Source organism: Mesocricetus auratus, unplaced genomic scaffold (genome assembly GCF_017639785.1).
Source record: "Mesocricetus auratus isolate SY011 unplaced genomic scaffold, BCM_Maur_2.0 Super-Scaffold_100014, whole genome shotgun sequence".
Lineage (NCBI taxonomy): Eukaryota > Metazoa > Chordata > Mammalia > Rodentia > Cricetidae > Mesocricetus > Mesocricetus auratus.
In genome coordinates this window covers 28,718,437-28,743,907 of record NW_024429197.1, presented here as the reverse complement: position 1 = coordinate 28,743,907, position 25,471 = coordinate 28,718,437, and the positions used below count along the sequence as shown (strand labels likewise).

The following is a 25,471-nucleotide window of genomic DNA, read 5'->3' as shown; positions in this document are numbered from 1 at the left end:
TGAGAACTACACTTGTCTGTGGATTTAACCATAAATATTTAGAATGCATCTAGAGAGTGGCAGGAGTAGGTTCTCTCGTAAATTCCATGATTCCGCAAGCCATAGCTAGTTGCCTAAATTTTCAGTGGCAGTCATGAATTAATTCCCTCCTAAGATTAATCGGGTTATTGTTGGCATCCTCCAGAATATTCCACCATTGCACCTTTAAGGATATTTTGCTTTCCTGGTGTTTTGTGGTTTGTTAACCTTGCAGCTGAATATAGCTATTTATTGCTTTTCTATGATCTCTGCTTGGATTACTCCTTCCATAACTATGGAATTAATGAGGAGGCTTTCAGGTCAGATCCTGATGACTTCCTCTAAATCATGTGTTTGAAGCATGTGGTGTTCTCTGAAATAGGGTTTTACTTTCTTTTCAGGAAGGCGCAAAGTGTAAAAGAAATAGCTTATATTGCTATGGAATCTCTTGGATTTCAGTGACCAACCAGTTCAAAGGGCTTTTCCCATGCCTGGCATTTTTTTGAAAGTCTATTTTGCTTTTCTCTGGGGGTGAGAGAAGCATTGTCACTCCAAATGTCATAACTTCAAAGTCTACAGATGTATATACATATAAATATATGTATTATGTGCAACTTTACATATTCATAAAACAATATAATTCCCTATGGTTTTTCAAACATTCTTAATGTTACTTATTCCCACTTCTGTATGTTGTTTCTCCAGTTTATATATGTGTATCCAAAGATTTGGAGTGGTCATCCACAAATAAGAGAAAACGTGTCCCTTTTCTTTTTGGATGTATGTTACTTCATCTAATATTTTCTAGTTACATGCACTTACCCACAAATTTCATGATTTCCTTTTCCTTCACAAATGAATAGTTTTGCATTCTGTATAGCACTACATTTTTATTATCCAATCATCCATTCAAAGGGCATTCAGATTGATTCCATTTTCCAGTTACTGTTAGTAGAACGGCAGTAAGCTTCTCCTAGCAGGGATCTATGGAGTAGGAGATTTGACTCTTTCATTGTTTCTCAGCCTTCCCAGCACTGTGACCCTTTAATAAGTCCCTCATATTTGGTGACCCCTCAATGATAAAATTATTACATTGCTACTTCATAACTGTAATTTTGCTGATATTGTATGTAGTAATGTAAATATCTGATATGCAGCATATCTGATATGTGACCCTCAAAGGGGTCATGACACACAGGCTGAGAACCACTGAGTCCTTTGATATATGCCAAGGGGTGGTATAGTTAGATCATACAGGATTCATTTTTTAGATGTTTTAGACATCTCTACATTGATTTCCAGTTTGCAGTCCTACCAAGAATGAATTATGGTTCTTCTTTCTCCACATTCCCACCAACGTTTGTTGTCAGTTCTTTTACTTTGTATTTCCCATTTTCACTAGTGTAAGATGAAATTTCAAAATTTAATTTGCATTTTCCTAATTAAAAGAATGTTAACTTTTTTGAGATATTTCTTAGTCATTTTTACTTCTTTTTGAGAACTGTTGAGAATGCTCTGTTCATATCTGTAGTACATTTTTAAAATTGTATTGTTTGTTTTCCTGAGTCTCTGTTTTCTTTTAAAAGTTATTTGTGTGTCCTGGATAGTAGTCTGCTGCCGGATGTACGACTGGCAAGATTCTCTCCCATTCTAGGCTTCCTCTCTACTAGACTGATTGCTTCCTTTGCTATTTAGAAGTTCTGAAGTTTTATGAGGTCCCATTTATCAGTTGTTGACCTTAGTTCCTGGGCAACTGGAGTCCTATTCAGAAAGTCCATTTCTATGTGTATATATTGTAGTAAACTGCCGGTTTTCTTCCAGCTGCTTAAGCATTTCAGGTTCCTCATTGTGAGTCCATTACTCTCAGGTGTTCTTTTATATTGAAAAGGAGGTATTTCCTGGATCTGTTGAGCATATTTTGGGCACAGAAGTGAAATTTCAAAATTGCAACTTCTGGAATTTTCCAATTTAATATTTTAAGAATAAAGTTCTGAAACTACAAAAATGAAAACAGGGGAAAGAGAAGACTAATGTATAAATAATAGCTCCAGTTTAGAAGAGTAAGAAAGACATTTCAATACTGTATCTGAAATATGAGCACTGGACCCAGGGGATATTTCCTTTGTCAGTAGGGAGTATTAATATATGCACAATATATTATATATTTATACAAACAGGCACACACACACATGTAAATCACTCCCTTGAAAATGTTTTCCTTTTTAGTGGTAATTGAGTGTTTCCACTTGAATCTTGCATGGACATCACTATCATGACGTATCTAAAAATTCCCACATTTTTCCTTAGTATTGGATATTGAACTCAGGTCTTTATACATGCTTCCTAGTCTAACCAAACTGGAACTTTTGACTTGTCACACTCAACCAATGCCTTTTTTTTCAGACTGACCCAAATTGATCTGTTTGGATGGATAGTAATTCACCTGCCTTTCACAATGAGATACAATTATAATGCTTTCATTAAGAGTTATCAGCAGGTAATTAGTGACATTCTGGCATTCTGTTCACTAAATTGATGGGGTGGACCTTTGACCCTCACTAGGTTAATCATAAGCTTCCTCAAGGAGGTTTACTTTAAAAATTATCATTATTATTTGTCTAATCTATCTATGAATCCTACAAGCTATATTGATAGCCTTCCATGCAAGATGTCTACATGGCTTCAATAATGTCACAACGAGTATGTGGGTAACTAACTACTCTGATTGTATTTGAGGGTTACTCTACAGGAGATATTACAAGTATGGTCCTATAAGCCTGGTCTTGTGGCTGGTGAGGCCATAGACCTTAGCAGGAAACTCATTTCTATTTTTTAGTTAAATTTCAGCATCTATTATTGTACTCATTTGCAAATACTACCTTCAGTGTTACTCAGCTTCACTCTTCAATCAGTGAAAGTGAATACAGAATTCTGGTTACTTGCAGTGTTAAGCAAAAGTGATGGTAGGTGCTCAGCTCTAAGTAGGACATTTATTCCACCACATCTAAGGCTTAGGTCTATGTTAGAAGAATGGTGGAAATAATTTAGAGATGATTTAAAAATAGGGAGAAATCAAATGCGATGGTGCCCATCTTTATCTCAGCACTTTGGAGACAGAAACACATGTATCTCTGTGAGTTCAAGGTCAGCCTGGTCTATATAATGAGTAAGACACAGAAGGCTACATAGTAGGACCCCATCTCAGAAAAGAAAACCCAAATAAATTGATGGAGATGATAGGGAGAGGAGTGGCAAAATGCTATCTTCTAGGTATGACATAGCTACTTCAGTAGTTGTGATTTTCTGCAATAGCCTATACTTGTCAGCAGTCATGGATGGTGAAGAGGCACAGGGAACCTTACTCTCCCTACAATAGCCTATACTTGTCAACAGTCATGGATGGTATTGGCTATTGATGGATTCTGGAGGATGGAGAATCATTTTCTTTACATGTGTTCTTACTGGTAAGCCCACCAACTTCCACCGGATATCTCCGAACTCAGGGTCAAAGAGATGACCCTGATTAAACTCATAATGCCACAAAACAAAACCAAAAACCATAAACATAGGAAAGGGACTTGTAGGGAGTAGGGGTCATTGGACGTTATCTGAGGGAGATGAGAGAGGGGGAAATATATAGAGTGCATTATATGTCTGTGCAAAATTTTCAAAAATAAATTAAAATTATTGTAAATAGAGATCATATCCTTCATTTTATGGGCACATAGTTAGAAAACTTTAATTTGTGGATTTTTGTGGACTTGTCTCTTTTCAATGTGGAGTAACATTGTCTACACTGGGAGAGAATTCACTAAATAATGTGAAGGACAGAGGAAGAGAGAGTGCAAAGTTGATTCCCCATCCCACCCCTGAGAGACTTAGAGATAGGATAAATTGTTTTTTGGTTTTTCTTTTACATTTGAGAATTTCAACTTTCGCTTAACATAACTGTCTAACTTTTGTATTCATTTAGATTTATGTAAAATTGTTTTTCACAAGACTATTAACTCCCTTTTCATTCAGAGTTCTATTGCTTTGCTTCATTTATCATTCCATCCTTGGACTCTGCTTGACACTTCACAACCCCACCAGGACAATCATCCTTCTGTTCTGTTGCACATGCATTAAAAAATGTATCACTTTCATGATTAATACTCTGTGGTAGCACTACTACAGTTTAAGATTCTAGGCTTGTCTTATATCCACTGTAATTGGACTTCTCTATTTTCTGCCTTACCTCTTGTTATATTTTTCTATCCACGAATATATCATCATTTATTATACTATTTTAGTCTACATATATGTAACTTTGCATACATTTCTCCTTTGTATAGAAACTCATCCCATCCTTAAATTTCAATCTTGTTTGGATAAAGGTTTACTATCCTATAATGTTCATGGTTTTATACATGGAATTAATTATTCTCACACTCTTCTCATCATACTACACTTCGTGTGTAGTAACTTCTGTATATATGTTTCTCTCCCAACTTCTAGGATATGAACTATAAAAGAATACATTCTTCCCTGGAGCCATTGCTTTGTAACCATCATGCAGTAGTTTATTTGGGTTTCTTTCTAATTTAGAGATCACCATTTCTATACTTCACTAATGTATGAATTACTGTTCAGAAAAAGAACGTATTCTTTTTACTCTCCCATTACATGATACACACACATCATGCAATCAATTACAAACATGCGGCTTTGTTGTATGGCATTCTTTGGTCAGTGAAATTTTGTGAGGAGCCGCCCTCGCTATCGCTATTGCCGTTAGAAGATGGCGCTGACATCTGCTGTCAGTTGGAGTTAACCGTTAGAAGATGGCGCTGACATCTGCTGTCAGTTGGAGTTAACCGTTTAAGCTGTGCCTCTCCCGTGGCGTCATCTGGGGTGATGTGCAAACCACCAATCCCGGCTCTACACGTCTCACTCGGAGCTCCTAGGCTTATATAAGGGGCTGGGTTTCTTAGCTTGGGGTCTCCCTCTAAGAAGCTGATCATCTATCTCTCAAGATGCATTAAAGCTTTACTGCAGAAGGATCCGAGTGTTCTGCGTCGTTCTTGCTGGCGAGACGGTAGCGCGGGACCTCTGGTGCCGAAACCCGTGAACTCTTCAACATCGCCGGCGCCGCGGGAGACCCCTCGGAAGACGGGGCGGATTCAGAACTGCAGGGACGTAAGTTCAGAGAGGTATGCTTTATCCTGAACACCCCCTTTCTCGACTTTGGCCTTAGTTTGTCATCACCGTGGGACGGGTCAGTGGAGGCTTTGGTGCTAGTCCTGTTTGTCCTTCTCCTTCATCGTGGCTGGTGCTGACAGAACGGTGCTGTCAGTCTGGTGCTGTCAGTCTGGTGCTGTCAGTCTGGTGCTGTCAGTCTGGTGCTGTCAGTCTGGTGCTGTCAGTCTGGTGCTGTCAGTCTGGTAACGGAGTTGAGCGCCGTTTTTTAGATAAGCCGCTAGCGCGATGGGGTTGTCACAGTCAGTGGTTACTGCCCTACAGACTGTGCTAAAACAAAGAGATCTTAAAATTGCACCACGAACACTTCAAAATTTTGATGTCCCGCGCTACCGTCTTGCCAGCAAGAACGACGCAGAACACTCGGATCCTTCTGCAGTAAAGCTTTAATGCATCTTGAGAGATAGATGATCAGCTTCTTAGAGGGAGACCCCAAGCTAAGAAACCCAGCCCCTTATATAAGCCTAGGAGCTCCGAGTGAGACGTGTAGAGCCGGGATTGGTGGTTTGCACATCACCCCAGATGACGCCACGGGAGAGGCACAGCTTAAACGGTTAACTCCAACTGACAGCAGATGTCAGCGCCATCTTCTAACGGTTAACTCCAACTGACAGCAGATGTCAGCGCCATCTTCTAACGGCAATAGCGATAGCGAGGGCGGCTCCTCACATCTCCCCCTATTCATTTATTTTTGAAGCAATAGGACACCCACAACTTTGGAGTGGAGATAGAGGTCAAATCCCCATGTGCAAATTCGGAATATGTACAAAGCTCCTCTCCAGGGTCTTATCCCCAGAGAGAGCCCTGACCAGTCCGATGTCGTTTTTCTGGGGGAAGGAGATCATGACATAGAACCTTCATGCAAGATGACTTATCTCCCAGGAGAAAGTCGTTATACCGCAGACCTCTCCTGTGCAGTGCTTAGCCTTGCAACTCCTTGGGCTGCTGAAGCCTACCCACTCTATCCCGTGCAATGAGACTAGCCTTGTGGGGTGCAAGAGCTGGGAGGCCAGCGACCTATTGCTTTAACATGGTTAACCAAATGTCAGGGAGGCTCCGTGTTCTAAGGCAGCAAGTGCTTGTGCCACCACCACTTTGTCTCTTTTGTTTGGGCTCTGAGCTTACACACCATCCAAAGCATCAACACTATTCCACAGCAGAGAACTAGGCTAAATGATCCTACCCCCACCCATTCCTTAAAATAAGAAAATGCAAATGAAATCCAGGAGGAGAGGCCTTCCATCAGAGAAAGATCCAGATGCGTCGAATTCACTTGCAGGATCGCCATTCTCAACTCACGGAGTGTCTGCTCAAACTCAAAAGTCCAATTCTGTAATAAATGTTGAGACAGAGCTTGTGACAGGTTAGCTGCTCTTGTAAAATTCTCATATTGTACTGAAGTGACACAAAGGCCAGGCAACTTTTGTTCACATCCCAATTGGGCCATCTGCCACAATATATCCAATTGTTCCTGAACCAAATTAATCTGTTGGTTTACCAACATCAGGCCTCCTTGTATCTGAGAATTGGCAGTGGCCTGTTTATCTAGGACCATGGTCACAGTGGCCTATAGTTCATTAATGGTTTGAGTTGTCTGCACAGTGGCAGAAAGTGCAAGGGCCGAGGCGGTAACCGAAGCAGTAACCGCGGCGGTGGCTATCAGGCCCACAATAATAGCAGAGATCCCAAAAATCTCGCTTTTCCCTAAACAAACTCAAATTACTTGGCGTCTCAACAGGAACTGGAACAAATCGAGGCATGCGCATTACCAAAGCAAAAGGGTGCTTAATAGCATCCCAGCATAATGCATAAAAACAATTCTAAGCAGAGCAATTTATTTCTTTCTGATTCTTACCTAAGGTATCATTACTCACAACCCAAATAAAGGGCAGCTGAATAATTAGTTCTCTTAAAAGGGGTATACTTAACATTGGAGGAGGACCAATCAGATGATCCATAGCTCTGTCCCTCACTCAGACTGTTGCCTAATGCCCCTTTCCAATCAAAAGTAATCTGTCCCTTCTCACTATCATAGGAGAAAGATCAGTACAGCTTCCATTAATTCAAAAGGATTAGCATTAGATCTTTCTGGATCCATATGAATAAAATTATCCTTTAATGAAGAAATCACAGTAAAGCACAAGCTTCCTACTAATGACAAGGTTCTCTCATCCTGAAAACTCTGTATCTGAGGATCTAAAGGCAAAAAGGCAAGCCCCAACTCTCTATTAGTTGTGAAAAATCTAGGGAACACCTGGGCATTCTGCATCACTGGCATCGGTAGGGGGAAGGTAGACATGATGGCCCACCGTAACTCTCCCATCATACTAGGAACCATCATCCCGAGTAGGAGAGTCTTCATCACCCACTTGGCCTCCATCCTTCTTATTCTGGAGTTGTGAAGGAGCTCTTCGAGTGAGTCTTTCAGGGATCCACAGGGGGTTTTCTTCCTCCTGTGGAAAAACACACACAGCTCCCCTGGATCTTATAAGAATAGGATCCGGGCCTTTCCAGACATCAGTTAAGCACATCTTTCCATTTTACAATTTCTTTTGGCCTATCAGGCTCTAAACTGTGGCGATCGGCCGCAGTGTGGCCTTGGGCATCAGAGTTCAAGAAATTAAGGGTAAAAAGTGCCATGGATACAGCAACTCTTGGTACCGAGGGTAGAACATCCTCAATACTCCCCTTTTGTTTAATCAGATATGATTTGAGTGTACGATGGGCACGTTCCACAATGCCCTGTCCTTGAGGGTTATAAGGTAGGCCAGTTAGATGGGTAACATCCATTTGCCGACAAAACTGTCGGAATTTTTGAGAGGTATATGCTGGTCCATTGTCTGTTTTTAAAATTCTGGGTTTTCCCCAAGCACTCCAGGCCTCAAGGCAATGTTGAATCACATATGAGGCCTTTTCCCCTGTTAGGGGTGTGGCGAACATTACGCCAGAACAGGTGTCAACAGAAACATGAACATATTGAAGCCTTCCAAAAGAGGGAATATGAGTAACATCCATCTGCCACATCTGCAATGGTCTAATGCCACGTGGGTTTATTCCCATGTGGGGAGTAGGTAAGAATTCGCAGCAATTCTGGCATTGAGTAACAATTTCCCTAGCCTCTTTCCTGGATAGAGCAAAACGACGGCGCAAGGTCTCAGCCGTCACATGAAAGCGCTTATGGAATTCTTTTGCTGCTTGTGCATGGGTAGACAAGGCAGCGGCCACCAGCTTTGTAGCCTTGTCCGCTAAGTCATTCCCTAAGGACATGGGACCTGGGAGTCCAGAATGTGCTCGGACATGGGTAATGAAAACAGGAAATCTCCTATTTAACAAGGCAGCTTGTATCTTTTGAAAGATGTTAGCAACTCTGCTGGAGGATCTTATTATTCCAGCTATCTCAAGGAGATTAACTGCATTAACCACATAAGAGGAATCTGATACAATATTGAGGGGTCCTGGAAAAGCCTCAAGAACCTCCAGTACTATCAGACATTCTACAACTTGAGGTGAAGTTTCATTATATTGTTTAGATATAACCCTATCCTTGACCACATAAGCTCCCATACCAGTTTTTGATCCATCAGTGTACACCACAGTCCCATCTGGGAGTGGGTCTTTAGCTGTCACTTGTGGAAACACTATAGCCTGGTTTAGGGCAAACTGTAAAATTGGATGCTTTGGAAAATGATTATCAATTTGTCCTGAAAAGGAAGTAACTAAAACTGCCCAATCACTAGATGTGGCTGCCAAGGTCTGAACTTGTGCAGCAGTATAAGGCACAATCAAGGAATCAGGATCCCTGCCAAAATGTGTAACAGCTGCTTTTATTCCGCGAAGCGCGAGCTGTGCAACAGCATCAGGGTACCAGTCAATAATCTTAGCAGGGGAAGCATTTGGATGAATCCAAAGTAATGGTCCATGTTGCCACAGGACTGCAGTTGGCAATTGAGCTGTCTTAAAAACACACAGATTAAAAGGTAGTGACTCCTCAATACGTTGTAATTGTGCTTCCTGTAAGGCCTCTTCCACCATCTGTAAGGCTCGGTGGGCGGCAGGGGTAAATTTTCTGGGTGAGGAGATATGAGGCTCACCCTCCAGGAGATCGAAGAGGGGTTTTAGATCAGCAGATGGAATTTTTAAAAAGGGCCTCAACCAATTTATATCTCCCAGAAGTTTCTGAAAATCATTTAATGTTTGTAAGTGGTCTTTGCGAATTTCTATTTTCTGAGGAACTATATTTTTGGGAGTAATCATTGAGCCCAAAAAGAGGCCTGTATCTGCAATTTGAACCTTTTCTGAGGCAATCTCTAATCCCCACTGTTTTAATTCAGCCACCAGCATGGGAAAGCCTTTTGTAAAACATCTAACTCTTTGTGACAAATAAGAATATCGTCCATATAATGGATCATGATTAAAGATGTAAATTGCTTCCTAATTGGCTCCAAAGCCTCCTGCACATACAGCTGACATATTGTTGGGCTATTGGCCATGCCTTGCGGCAGTACCTTCCACTGAAATCTCTTGTCTGGTTCCATATGATTAAGAGAAGGGATAGTGAAGGCAAACCTTGGTCTATCCCGTGGGTAAAGTGGAATAGAGAAGAAACAATCCTTAATATCTATAATAATAAGCTTCCAATCTTGAGGAAGTGCAGAAAGCAAAGGAAGGCCTCTTTGAACAGGGCCAAAAAGATGCATCTGATTGTTAATGGCCCGCAGGTCATGGAGTAATCTCCACTTCCCAGATTTCTTCTTAATAACAAAAATTGGTGTATTCCATGGGGAGGTAGAAGGCTCTAGATGCCCCAGCCGTTCCTGTTCTTGCACTAATCTTGTGACAGCCTCTAATTTTTCAGAGGATAGAGGCCATTGAGAGACCCATAACGGCTCCTCTGTTTTCCATGGTATGGGTCGTGAAGCCTCAACGGCCCCTAAATAAAACCCAGTCCTTTTCTACCCCGATTTCCGTGTTGCGTAATGGGTTTTATTCTGCCTTGTTCTTGCCTACCCAAGCCTCTACCGTTTGTATACCCCATCTTTGCCATAATGGCTGATGCCTGGGGGAATATTCATTAGTTAGGGTCATGCCCATGGCTTGTAACACATCCCGTCCCCATAAATTTACAGGGAGTGGCAACACATAGGGGTAAAACATCCCTGTTTGCCCTCAGCATTCCGCCAGGTTAAGGCTGAGGCACTGATGGCAGGAGAGGACTGGTATCCAAGACCTTGTAGAGAATGAGATGAAACAACAGTGGGCCAAGACTTCGGCCACCAATGGAGTGAAATAATGCTTTTGTCTGCTCCCGTATCCATTATCCCTTCAAATTCTTTTCCATTAATTAACAATTTTATTGTAGGTCTCTCATTTAGGGGTATAGCCAGATAGGCTGAATCACTTCCAGAAGATCCCATAGCCCTTTTTTGTAAAGTGTAGGTTTCTCCATCCCCGAGGGAGGGCAGCAACACCAGTTGTGCAATTCTATCTCCCTGCTTTATAGAAAATACACCCCGAGGGCTAGAACAGAGAACTTGAATCTCCTCTTTATGATACGGGTCAACAATTCCAGGATATATAATGAGTCCCTGTAAAGTTAAGGAGCCACGGCCCAGAATAAGCCCAATGGTGGCAGGGGGCAAAGGTCCAGGGAATGGACTGGGACCGGTTGAACATTCATTTGGGGCATGAGTAAGAAGTCGGAGGCAGCACGCAAGTCCATTCCGGGGGTTCCTCGGAAGCCTCTACTTCCTCTTGATTGCTTTTCTGAAATTGGTTCCCATATTTCTGAGGGCCCTGGGACCATGGGCCCCGTGACCCGTTTTTTGATTGGGGTACCTTGGGTTCTTCAATAGGGGGCAGAAGCCTCCCTTTTACATCCCGGACTGACCTGCATTCGCTAGCCCTATGATAACCTTTACCACAACGATGGCAAAGCTTCGATTCTCTTGTTCTTTCAGGGGCTTGACAATCTTTCTTAAGGTGCCCCATTCTCCCACAATTAAAACAAGCTTTTCGACTAGATAAATCTCTACGCCTGTGCGTTTGTAAAATGGCGGCAGCTAGTCCTGCATTGGTTAGGGGTCCCCCAGCTCCCTGCACACTCTGAGCCAATCTTGTAAACCTTTGCTTTTGCGAGGGCGATAGCCGCTCGACATTCCTGGGTTGCTTGTTCATAGACAAGTTGCTCAATCAGGGGCATAGCTTGTTCTGAATCACCAAAGATGCGACTGGCGGCCTCTGTCATTCTGGCCACAAAGTCTGAAAATGGCTCTTGGGGTCCTTGGACAATCTTTGTAAGGTGTCCACTGGACTCTCCCCTTTTTGTGAGGGCCTTCCATGCTTTAATAGCGGCGGCCGACACCTGACCATAGACACCCCAGATGTAGTTGGTTTGATTAAGGGCATGTTGACCCTGACCTGTCAGCATTTCAAATGTCCACTGCCTCTGATTCTCATCTTCAGCCGTGGCATTAACTCTAGCTTGTGCCTGGGCTGCATCATACCAGAGAGCCTTCCATTCCATGTATTGTCCCATGTTGGGAAGCACTGCTTTCACTGTCGTCTGCCAGTCAGTGGGAGTCATGGCAAAATTAGCAAGCCTTTCCACCTGTAATGTGGTAAAGTTAGCATTGACCCCATAATTACGAACGGATTCGGCCAATTCTTTGATTTGATTGTAATCTACAGGGGTATGTACTCTTCCGCCTTCCGCATTCTCGAATACTGGAAAAGCTACTTGTATTTTTCTCCGTTCCTCTAAAGGTAAAAAGGAGTCAGTACCAGTATTCAGCCGAAGCTCATACTGCGGAGGCGCTGAGGAGCGTGAGCCCGCCGGATTTATAGGTGGTGGCCTCACATTCATTTTTGTTTTCAGTGGCCGGTGTCTATCAGGGTGATATCTTTCTTCCTCATACCGTGCCACCTCCTCCTCTAGACCACCTTCTTCGCTAGAATACAGAGTGTCAGAATCAGAATTATCTAGCTCCAAGGCTTCTAGCTCTACTGTAGGGTATAGACTAGATTCTGGCTTTTTCTTTTTCTTAGATTTGTTAGGGGGTGAATGATCACTCCCTTCTTTCTCTCCCCCTTTCTTAACTTCTTGGGGAGGGCCTTTTTTCTTAGACATGTCTTTCCTTTTGCGAGCTCCCATTCTCTCACTCCGTTCAGTTTCTGACATGCTATCCTGAACTTCCTCTAAGGTTCCCTGACTTTCTATTATAGCAGGGTGACAGGCCTCATCCTCCAAGCAGTTTTTAACTAGCTTCCAAATGGCTTTGGTACCTAAGTGGAGATCTCCTTCTGCATGCTTCCTGTCTAGTTCTTTACCTAGCTTGTTCCATGAGGCCACAGTGAGGGACCCGGAACAAGCATACCATGGTGCCACTCTATCTACCTCCTTCACAAAATTTTGAAGTGTTCGTGGTGCAATTTTAAGATCTCTTTGTTTTAGCACAGTCTGTAGGGCAGTAACCACTGACTGTGACAACCCCATCGCGCTAGCGGCTTATCTAAAAACGGCGCTCAACTCCGTTACCAGACTGACAGCACCAGACTGACAGCACCAGACTGACAGCACCAGACTGACAGCACCAGACTGACAGCACCAGACTGACAGCACCAGACTGACAGCACCGTTCTGTCAGCACCAGCCACGATGAAGGAGAAGGACAAACAGGACTAGCACCAAAGCCTCCACTGACCCGTCCCACGGTGATGACAAACTAAGGCCAAAGTCGAGAAAGGGGGTGTTCAGGATAAAGCATACCTCTCTGAACTTACGTCCCTGCAGTTCTGAATCCGCCCCGTCTTCCGAGGGGTCTCCCGCGGCGCCGGCGATGTTGAAGAGTTCACGGGTTTCGGCACCAGAGGTCCCGCGCTACCGTCTCGCCAGCAAGAACGACGCAGAACACTCGGATCCTTCTGCAGTAAAGCTTTAATGCATCTTGAGAGATAGATGATCAGCTTCTTAGAGGGAGACCCCAAGCTAAGAAACCCAGCCCCTTATATAAGCCTAGGAGCTCCGAGTGAGACGTGTAGAGCCGGGATTGGTGGTTTGCACATCACCCCAGATGACGCCACGGGAGAGGCACAGCTTAAACGGTTAACTCCAACTGACAGCAGATGTCAGCGCCATCTTCTAACGGTTAACTCCAACTGACAGCAGATGTCAGCGCCATCTTCTAACGGCAATAGCGATAGCGAGGGCGGCTCCTCACAAAATTTAACAGACACAATTCTGACAGAGACTTTGATGTGCTTTGTGTAATTTGCCCTGTCTTTATCATGCTGGTGGTCATTGGGAAGAATGGGTATATGAGAGAGAAATTCTTCATATCTTTTTACCTAGGCACAGCCTAACTTCTGCAGACTACAGCGGGGTTGCTTATATGAGACCATCAAACCACAGTCTACAAGCCTTTGAGTTTAAGAATAAATGTTTATAGATGTATCTGCTGGTGGTGGGCTCTATATGGCTACATTTTGATTGATTATAGTTTTTCTTAGTGGTCTCTATCTGTTGCAAAGAGAAGTTTTTTTTTCATCAGAAAGGGGGACTATACTTATCTGTGGGTATAAGGACAAATACATAGAAGGCAGTTAGAGATTATGCTGACTTACTTAATTTAGTTTATGGTGGTTGTATGTTGTACAGATACAACTACAAAACGACTTCCACATCTCAGGCTCAGGGATAATTCAAGAAATATGGAAGGAAATATTTGAAAAGTCAGAGGATGAAGGAGTTTGATGTGAAATTAGGAATGTCAGTTGCTATACCCATAAGGTGTCACAAACATGACTGCCTACTAAACATGATCTGAATAAGGACAACAATATAGACATGCTAAAGTGGATGAGGGAAAGTCCATGAGGTCTTAACACTACACAAAGTACTACAGTCAAGTAAAGAATGCTGGCAGCAAGAAAAATAAAATAGTATTTCTCAGGGAGGACTCAACCCTTGATTATCTAACAACAAATGGTCAGCCTTGAGATTCTACATATTTTATAGACTGAGAAGGGTGTATATATTTATTTAAGAATATGTATTTGTATAAATATAGGTATATAACAACAATTAATGAAAAAATGAGGCACAAATTTCAAAGAGAGCAAGGAAAGGTATATGAGAATATTTGGAGGGAAGAAAGGGAGGGTGGAATGATGTTAAGTATATTATTTGTGATACTAAAAAATTAAAGAAATAATTAGAAACAAAATGAACGCTTATTGTAGGGGTTTGGGAAAGTGGCTCAGTGGGTACCTGATTGGTACAAAAGTTTAAGGTCCTTAGCTCATATACTCAGAACCCACAGAAATCCAGGCTTGGTAGTGTAACCCTGTAATCCAGTGCTCTAACTGCAAGATGGAGAGTGGAAATAGGAGGATGCCTGGAAGCTCATGAGCCAGCTAGCCCAGCATATGTGGCAGCAAAAGAGACACCAAGTCTTGAACAAAGTGAAAGCAGAGGTTGAAACCTAAGACTGTCATTTTGTCTTCACACTTCTGCCATAGCACATGTCTGTAACACATCTCTACTTAGGTGCAGGAGCGTCCATGCACACACACACACACACACACACACACACACACACACACACACACACACACTTTAAAAATTTCATACTGTTTTCATCCATGAAGATTTGGGATAATTCACCACACAAGTAAGAACAAAAGAGAGTACCCCCACACAGCTGGTTTCCAGGAGGATTTTGTTCTTAAATTGCACCATTTAATCTTTTCATTTCTTGAGTTACTTGCTTGGAACACTAAAAAGCTAAATGGGAAACTGATACTGCCTTATTCTGGGTTGGGCAGTATTTCTTTACCGTTTCATTCTTACCCTACCTGCATTCCATTTGCAAACAAACCCTGAGATTCTCTGATATGCATTGTTGACCGAGTCCTTGACCTTTCTTTAATGGATTACCTGCTTCAGAGTTTCTTCTAGTTTGTAAGCTTAGAAAAGATGGCATTGTGCAGATGGTTTTCTCAGGAAAAGGAGGCTAAATTTTCTAGAAGTTAATCAATCTGTTCAGAATTCCACAGCTTGGTAAGCAGTAGCACAAAGACTTAACACTAGGCTTTCTGACTCATTAGTGCAGTATTCGATTCCTTTGTCATATTATGGCATTATTAATCAAAGAATAGCAAAAGTAATATGAGGGCATAATTGAGGAGATAATTCTGGAAGTAATCTTGCAAGAGATAGTAGTGAGCAATCAGACATTAACACCTAAGAGGACTCCTACTGTGGAAAAATCCTTGAGTAAACATGCCAAGACAATAAATGTTTGAACAAACAATAAATAAAACTATAGAAATAGAAGATTGGATGATACAAACTTTTAAACAGGTTAGATGCAGACTTTACACTTCTGTAGTAGAGCGATTTAGCGTTTTATGCTTTTGGTGGTGGAAAAACCAAGAAAGGGAGCTGATTACAATTTGGAACAATCTAAAACAAAGGGGTTGATGGTATTAGGGCTGAGTCATGAAGAACATTTCCACGTTTGTTGTTATGGAGCCAGAAAGAGAAGATTATTTGAAAAGGGACAGAAGTGATATGATAATCTTTTCAGAGACAGAATTAGGATCAAGGCCACAAATATAAGCAATGATATAGCCATGTGCTCACGCCATTCCAATCATTAATGCATGAACTTAAAAATATTTAACAGAGATATTTTTGATTTTTGAGGAAGAATGCCTTTAAATGACATTTAACCTTCAAATCTTTATTTTTAGTCATTGCATAATTAGATCTAGAACATCAATTATTCATCTTTTACTCAGTGTTTATCAATTAATAGCACTCAGTATGTATTTCAAGTAAATCACTTTGTTAGTTTACTTAGAGCATCAATTGCTGTAGAAGCAGAAACAGGCACTCACTTTAGGAGCCACACTACAAGTTCTCTCCATTTCTCAATGCCAAGAAAGTCTGTGACTGAAATTCTTTTATGTTTTGTGTTATGTTTATATAAAGTTATGAAATGTAGAAAATTATGAGTGCATAACTTCTTTAGAATAGGAATGATCCTGTTAAATATTTCTATCCTAGAATTTTTATCTAGGATACTTTCTTGCTGAAGTCTCTTGAGGCTATTTACCAGAAATGTTTCAAAGTACAGCCTTGATTTACAACTACTTATCATAACTGCTGCCTTTGGCTCCCCTGCAGGCCTTGAAGTGAAAATTAATTAAGGCCTAAATTTCATTTGATGATCAGTAAATACATCTCTGATAGTGTAAATCTGCCAAATAGTCTTTTACCCTTCAAGTTCTAAAAGGACGTTTTAGAAATTTCTACTTCTGTTTTGATACTTGTTCATGGCTGTCCAGCCCCATAGACTAAGACTTGAGGGGAAAACATAAAGAAGGGGGAGACAAAGTTCTAAGAGCCAGAGAACCAGAATGCTGGCTTACCTTTTCTTTCCATTGAAAGTGAGTCAAAAATTTAGTAAAATTATCAATGGGGAAGAAGAGTTTTCCCTTTTCAATACCTGTAGAGTCAATCTCTGTAATTAACTCTTTCCTGTCACTGCTTCATGAAAGTTCTATTTGTTGTTGTTTGAACTATTTCAATATGCTAATACACATATTATTGCTACTTCTATCTTTAGAATATGACTCTTTCATTTTCTATTTATAATGTCACTACACAAATCTTTTAATATTAAAGTTTTAATATTAAAATTAAAAATAATATTGTAGTTTCTCTACATTTCTTTACCCTCATTTCTTCAGATTTTTTTTGGCAGCACTCCTGTGTTACTGAACTTGATGAAAGTGACTGACAATTCTCTACCCCACGCTTCTTGGCACTCTATTCAGATTTATTTTCTAGGATGAACTTTCTGCCTTCTCAAACTCGAGATGCAGAAGAATACTCAGGTTTAACTTTCTACTTACGTTAAACTCTGCAAGCCTTGCCACCCTACTTAGGGTTGGTTTGTTCAGTTCACTATCACTGTAATACTTCTCACATATCTTGGCTCCTATGTCCCTATGGCATGTTTTTGTTATATGAATGAAATATATGTGGCATTGTTGTACTTGGAGATATACATTATTGAGGGAAAAGAGGACAAGGTAGAATAGGGAGTGTGGGAAGGAAAAACACCAAGTAATTTTGAAAAAGAGCAATATGCAGACTTACTACTGTAGAAGCACAAGATCAAGCCAATCAAGTTTTTTTGTTTTTGTTTTATTCTCACAGAATTTTTATATTATTTGTTTGTTTGAAAATTTTATATGTAAAAACTACTGCTTTAATTAAACCTACCCCCATCCCATTTACTCCCTTCTAATTCTTTACTATCACCCTACATACACCACTTTCCCCTTCTAACTTTATTTACTCTTTTAAAGAATGCATTGAGTTCATTTAATGTTGTTTATATGTGAATGGATATAGTGATATATGTACTGGAACATGGATGGACCCTGAAGGGTGGTGTGGCCTCCTTGAAGGAAACTTAATCTCCTGCACTAGTAGCCATCAGTTGCTAATAACTTCTTAACTAGGAGTGGGATTTCATGAGAACATCCCTTATACAGACTGGGAACTTGACTGAGAGAGAGAGAGAGAGAGAGAGAGAGAGAGAGAGAGAGAGAGAGAGAGAGAGAGAGAGAGAGAGAGAGAGAGAGAGAGGAGAAAGAGAGAGAGAGGATATGTATTGATTGTCTTTCTGGACCTCAGTTATCTCACCCCATATGATCTTTCCTAGTTCCATTCATTTACCTGCAAGTTTCATGGTTTTAATTTTTTTTACAGTTGACTAGAATTTCACAGAATATATATTTCTCACATTTCCATTGTCCACTCATCATTTCAAAAACATTTTGATTGTTTTCATTTTCTGGCTACTGTCAATAGGACGGCAATGAACTTGATTGTAGGAGTCTCTATGGAGTATATTGTTAAGCTGGCATCCCCAAATAGAGAAAATGTGTCATTTTCTTTGGATCTATACTATTTCACTCAGTATAGTATTTTCTAGTTCCATCCATTTACCTACAAATTTCATGATTTTGTTTTCCTTTACACATGAATAATTTTGCATTGTTTACAGTACCATATTTTCATTATCCATTCATAAATTGAAGGGGATTTAGATTGATTGCATTTCCGAGTTATTGTGAGCAAAGTGATTATGAGCTCTGTCTGTCCAGTAGAGGGTGGAGGTATTTTGGACATATTCCAAACAGTTTAACTTGGTCATATGGTACATTTACTTTTGTCTCTTTTTTTTGAGACTTCTACATATTTCTACTATAACTGCTCAAGGTTGCACTTTCTATCAAAAGTGAATGATGGTTTCATTTCCTCACATCCTTGTTAGGATTTGTTGTCATTTGTTGTTTTGGTTTCTGCCATTTGAATGGGATAAGATTAAATCTCAAAGTTGTTTTAATTTGCATTTCCCTTATTTGTTCTTGGTCTTTATTAAATTTACTCTATTTGTTACTGGGATGAAGATTATTAAACACTTTCATTTTGTACTGTCTATTCAATTGAATGATGACTGAGAATGTTAATGCTTATTATAAATATTTCTCAGCCTTTAATATTATTTTGAGAATTCTATTTTTAGCGCCACATTTAATTAGGTTGTTTCTTGATATTTTAGTTATTTGAGTTCTTTGTATAGTGTAAACGTTAACCCTCTGTCAGATGTATAGATTTTCTCCCATTCTGTCGGCTGCCTCTTCACTAGAATAATGGTGTGTCTTTGCTGTATAGAAGATTTTTAGTTTCATAAAATCCCATTTGTTGACTGTTGGCCTTAATGACTGCACTGTATGTATTTTGTATACAATTGAATATTTAATCCTTTTACATTTGACAAATTTAATGGTATATTTGCACTAAAATCTTTGTTATTTTTTTCTCATATTCCTCTTCATGGTTTAGATTTTGTTTGCCTTTCATTTAAATAGATAAGAACATTGCTAGTTTATTTTAAAATATCTGATTCCATAAGTCCATAATATGGTACATACATAGCTGAAGTATTTATGAAAAATTGGATGTATAGTCATAATTTAATATAAAGAGCAAAACAATATAATCAGAAGTATTTATTCTGAAGACCTTTCCTACTGCTTTAAATTATGAATTTAAATAGGCATTAAGTGCTTACAGGTTTCATGTTCATCGTCTTTTGGGTCAAGATGGAGATTTAATAATATAGGAGTAAAATTACTTTGAAACTTTGCAGTTCTAGAGATACATGTTATATTATTATTTAAAAATCCATACATAATAACACTTTAAAGATTTATTTTTACTGAAATCTATATGTACTGTAAAACTATTAAAACAAACTAAACATATGCTTTCTTTTGAAGATTAGAATAAGCATTAATATATAATTTTTGGAATATGAAAAGTTGAAGTGTGCAATGACTCCTTTTAAGCTTTTGTTATTTTAATAATGGAGTATGTATCAGGCACAATAATTTAAAATCTGCTTCCATTTATATCTCTGTGATTCCTGTGCCATTCTCTCAGTTACACAGCTGTTCATTATTCCTTGTTTCTCCTTTATGTAATATGGGACAGTCACATTACCTCATTTATTAAACATAATCTGAGGATTAAACTGATTGCACACTTAACTTTCAGGACAGTCTATAGCATACATCTAAACTCAGAATTATTAATTTTATGCTGAAATTAATTTCTGTCTTAATAGCATAGTCATTAAAATTTATATTTTCTCTATTGTAGGAGCAAATGCTTATATTTCAATTTATGTTATCTTGTATTATCATATTTATTTATTGTGTGTATGTGTATATTGGTAGATGCATACCAAAGTGCATGTGTCGAACTCAGAGAACCACCTAAAGGAGTTGGTTGGTGCTCTCCTTTTACTGTTAGTATCCTGAAGCTTCTACTGACATCATTAGCCTTGGTACCCGTACATACTGAGCCATCTACCCATTCTCATATTCCTTAATTTATAATGATAAAAAGATGTTGGGATTTTTAATTATCCATGGTCACTCTGAAAATTTAAAACTAACCTAAATTATTTGACCCCATATTTAGTTTCATTGTCTAATAAATACCCCGACTTCCATAAAACATGTCTTAATAAATATTTTTTGATGATTATAATTCTAAGTACTAAATTTTATATAAATAATCACTTTGGGGATTATGAATATAGTTGAAACATTAAGAGAGAAGTCTTTGGTCTCAATTAGTTCATACATGTATTTCCTCATCAGTATAAGATTTTCAATGTGAATATACTAAAATAAAGGTACTGTTACATCCCAGAAGGTGAAATAAAGTGTCTTCTCATATTAAATTTTAATAGAGCAGATAAAATCAAAACAGTTAATTGTTACGTTTATGGAGTTATTGTCTTGGATCACTTCCTGATTTTTGCTAGAAACAGGGAGCTAAAGCAAGATATATCTGAATGAACCCTTGGGTTATATAATTTAACATTTTTGTAAGCCTATGAGAATGTAAGTAGCTTATCTACGATCATACTATTGGAATCAAGTGAAGTAGAATCCAGGTTTCTAGATCTCTGGCTAGTACTCCATCAATTATAGTACAATTCATATTCAGAAAAAAATAGTGACATATTAACAGAATTTTGAAAAGAAGTAATTAAAACTTTGGTAATTGAAAGTTTATTCCTAATCATTCCTCTAGAGCAGTGGTTCTCAAACTGTGGGTTGCAACTCGCTTGAAAGTCAAAGGACCCTTTCACAGGGGTTTCATGTCATCTAGACATCCTGCATATCAGTTATTTACACTATGATTCATAATAATAGCAAAATAGCAATGAAATAAATACATTGTTGGGGAATGTATGTATTCCTATAATATGAGGAATTGTCTTAAAGGGTTGCAGCATTAGAAAGGTTAAAAGCACTAGTCTAGAGACAGGCAATCTAGAGCACATTTTAAATTAGACACTGCTATTTTCCTTAAGATCAACACAATACCAACTTCTAAGTGAGTTGCTTTGAGTTCCGGTGTAGTTACCTTGACTTGTTTTTAGCAGGTGACTATCTGTTTTAGCAATTTATCATGCAAACTAAGTAGTCATGTTATAAAGAGTAAAGAATGTTTAATATATTAGAATTAGTTTGTATTCTAGCCTCATTTTTATCTAACTAGGAAACTGTAATTGATGATTCATTCCTCATTGTTTTTGGAGCATACTGTAGTCTTCATAACCCAGTCTTGTTGCACAAAGGATCTAGATCGTAAGGGCCAGGCTGCAGTCTGAACTAGCTGAAACTCTTCCTTACTTTGGTCTGTGCTAAGAGTTGGTAGATTAATACTCTGAATGTTTAAACCTACAAGTGCCAAATGAACATTAGTACTAGTATCAGAGCTCATAATATTGTTGAGGTGCATGAACTTCTATTAAAACACGGTTCTCTTATGCTTTGTCATAGGTAACCTTGGCCGGGTTGATCAAGTCTCTGAGTTTGAGTATGATCTGTTCATTAGACCGGATACCTGTAATCCTCGATTCCGGGTCTGGTTCAACTTCACTGTTGAAAATGTGAAAGAATCACAGGTGAGGGGAATGGTGGCTATCTAGTATGATCTTAGAAAAAGAACATTGTTTAACAGATGTTAAACCTGTGACTGTAGGAGTATATTGCTCTATATCTATAGCAAGGATGGACTTTTGTTTCAAGAGACAGTGAAGAAGAGGTAAAGAATTCCATTTGGGAATTCATTAATGCAAACTTGTATCTAAGAAAAAGTATGTTATTTACTGATTACATCCTTATATGTGAAGCTTCCTCGTGGAATACCATAAGGAAACATTGCAAGTGCCTTGTTGCTCTCTGAATCTAATATGCTGTTACATTATCTTTGGAAAGACCCAGGAAGACATTCTCATAGGCCTCACCTCAAAAAGTGCTTCTCTTATTCAACAGGATGTTCATTAAGCTGAGTGTCTTCTCTAAGGTTTGTGTCCCTAAGAACTAACACTATTTTGCAGAATAATCTAGTGATTCTTGGAGACCTGTGTTTTCTGTGTCAGGTTTAAATTTCACAAATATATTAATCTGTCTTAATCTTGATTTCCTTAGCTTTACATTCTAACTGCCAATGATTTATAATTCTTTTTGAAAACTTTTATTTCCTGAAAGAATATTGATGAAAATAGAGCAATAACATACATGTGCTTGAAATAAGCATTAGCAAAGTCTAATTCTGAGAAATATTGCCATTCCATGCCATGCCATTCCAACAGCAACAAACAGACAGCACAAACTTCACACATGGTGATTTTATGATTCTTTCAGCATACAGAACCCTGGCCAAGAAAAGTTCCACCCTGTCTTCCCTTGGGTTGTCTTTATCTACAACACCAGGGAGAATATAAGGAGCTTGTCAATGCTGTGTGCATATTTCTGTTCATTTGAGTTACAACTTGATTCACGTTTCAGGCCCTGGCAGTGCCTGCATTTCAGGGACTTTTGGGCTCTTCCTGACACTACTGTTCCTGGCATACTGTCTTCAGCATAAAAGGGAGGGACAGCTACTAAACTTTTCTCTACAATCCCACTGACACATCAGTGGGGAACATGCCATCATTATTGAAGTTTAGAGGCTAACTGTGGGAATTGAATACAGGAAATATATTTGTATACTACTAAATATGACACCTCTGAGTTTTTGGCACATGGGGGAGGAGACAAAAGATCTGAAGCTCACACAGAGACCCTCCCAGCCCTGCCATTCCTGAGTCTTAGACTCGCTGCTTGCTTTTAGCCAGTCTTACACGATGAAGTCTTTTTACACTTGCTATAGCAATATCCTACTCTTTCTCCTTCCTGGCCATGTATGGTGGTTCACTTGTCTCTAGGATTATTCCATAAAATAATCAGTAATCTTCAAAATACTTTTCCAAGATTTATGTGGGCTCCCTGCAAGGATCGCTTAGTATCACAATATACCCTTGCCTTCTTCTGTTGCTGTTGCTGACCTATGTTGGAAAGTTATGCTTGTAACATATACAGTCCTCTGAAAAGCAAACAGCTATCCTGCAGACAACTTATGTGAAAGGAGGAAAACACTTTCTTAAATGCAGTAGAAATATGCTAGTATTTCCACATTCATAAAAAGTCCACACTTTTCTTATGTAGCTTCTTATGATGTCTAAAAACTCCTAGAAAGGGGGCTGGTTACCTTTTGATTTTGTTGTTAAATAGAGACTGAACAGTAGTACATTTCTTAATTTTTTAATTTTTAAAATTTTGAGACACATTAGAACTAGCCCTAGTTTCTTATTCACTTCAGCCTCCAAGAAGATTGTCTGTATAATCTTATATTAACAAATAAAGAAGTGGGAGATACACTAGTTTGAGATTTGTAGGAAATTACTTCCTTCAGTTATACACAGACTTTTGGGAGAGTTCTTTGTGCATTACAAATATTTTTGTTTGCTCTTCTAGTTTGCTTATAGGAATATCTGTTTTATTGTTTGAAATGTCAGAACCATGGTGTTTGAAGTTTCATGCTGTATATTTAAAGTATATAGTGTTTGTTGCAATCTTTTCTAGCAATTAAATAATTGAGTAGCATTGATGTATTCTAAAGGTTCTTTTAATAAGAGAATTGGGTATGTTTTATGAAAACTTATTTTTAAAGTTGTTATAGCTGACACTTAATCTGTCTCTCTGAGTTCTAACTACATAAGCAATACTATCCTATGTTTGCTATAACCCAAAATATTAGATTTCTGAACCATTTCTGCTCCATTCATCACCTTTCTGTGGCCACTGTTTCATCAACTCTAATCACATTATGAAGTTATGGAAATCTGTCTCAAGACGGCTTAAAGATAGACTAGAAAGATACAGTATATATCCCTAGCTCACAGGATATTGTTTTCATGGTTGCCTACATGAAGAGAATGGTTTTGCTATTAACTTTGACTTGTGAGATCTGCTTTTATAATGTCTTTTCCTGTAATCTTTTCCCATATCTCTCCAATTTCCGTTAAAATGGGAACTGCACAAATGTAATCTCATAAAGAACCTTATTTAGAGCTTGGTACCAGCAGACAAGAAAATATTAGTCATCACAAGCAGACTCCATTAAATGAATGTTAAAAATCGAAGGATCAAATGTACTGTACATGCAGGACTAGCTTTGGGTTATTTTCCTTGATGTTTTTAGGAAGAGATAAAAGCTTGGAACATGCACTGCTATATCACAGGACTGATTTATTAGCCCTCTAAAAGTAGTTGCTAAATAGTACATTTGCAATAGTTGATGGAAACTAAATGTACTGGTACCTTTATGAAAAAGTAATTTTCTCTCTGAAAAACTGATATTAAATATTCTGGTGTAGAAATGCATTATTGATGCAGCAGAACACTTGTGTGAGGTAAAAGCAAATTTTTCTATTTAAATACTTATGATAAAATTTTAGCCAATAAGAGAAAATAAAATGATATGCCTGGGCTATTTAAGCTGTTTTCATTCATGCATTTTTATATCCTACATTTATCTTTCCCTTTTTCTGATTACAAAAGAAGCCAATGCTCAATGTAATAAGCATAGAATATAGATAATTTTTAAAAGCAGAAAAATGAAATACACACGCACACACACACACACACACACACACACACTACCTCCACATATACACCCATACACCCCTATCATTTTCCCTAGTTTGAAGCGGATAATACTAAACTGGAATAATTTTTCTATGTTTATTAATTTGGATTATAATTAATTTGTGTTATAAATTTGCTTCCGTATCTTTCTTTTAAGAACCTAAACATCATTACATTTAATTTTATATCATCAGTTCTTGCAGCATACAATATCTGGTTATTGTATACAGGACTGGTTTGTTACTCTTGAATATAAAGATCATTGTCTACTGTGTGTTATTGTTAACAGTACTGTTGTAAACATCTCAATGCAGGGAATACTTTTAAAACATCATCTTTAGGAGAAATCTGAAGGAAGCTCTTGGACAAAGGATGTGCACATTTTAGAGAGCCAATGCATGCTGTTTAAAGTTTATGCTACTTTCTTTTCCTGCCGGTATAGAATGAGAGGTTTTTCTTTGGATTCTTTATTGGAATTGTCATTTTTTACTCAGATATTAACATATCCAGAGTGAATTGTTTATTTTTCTCACTTTGAGACTTCACAGAGATAAATAGCTTATGGTGGAGTGTCCCAGTC

The 25,471-nt window shown here is 38.8% G+C and overlaps 1 protein-coding gene across 10 annotated transcripts in view; it reads left to right on the top strand.

The window, feature by feature from the left end:
* Positions 1 to 25,471, top strand: part of LOC101826706 (AGBL carboxypeptidase 4) — a 1,098,260-nt gene that overhangs the window by 125,715 nt on the left and 947,074 nt on the right. For all 10 annotated transcript variants that reach the window (XM_040756958.1, XM_040756964.1, XM_040756959.1 and 7 more), the window contains exon 3: positions 21,700 to 21,824. In XM_040756958.1, the coding sequence (XP_040612892.1) occupies positions 21,700 to 21,824 (125 nt within the window). The remainder of the gene's footprint in view (positions 1 to 21,699; positions 21,825 to 25,471) is intronic.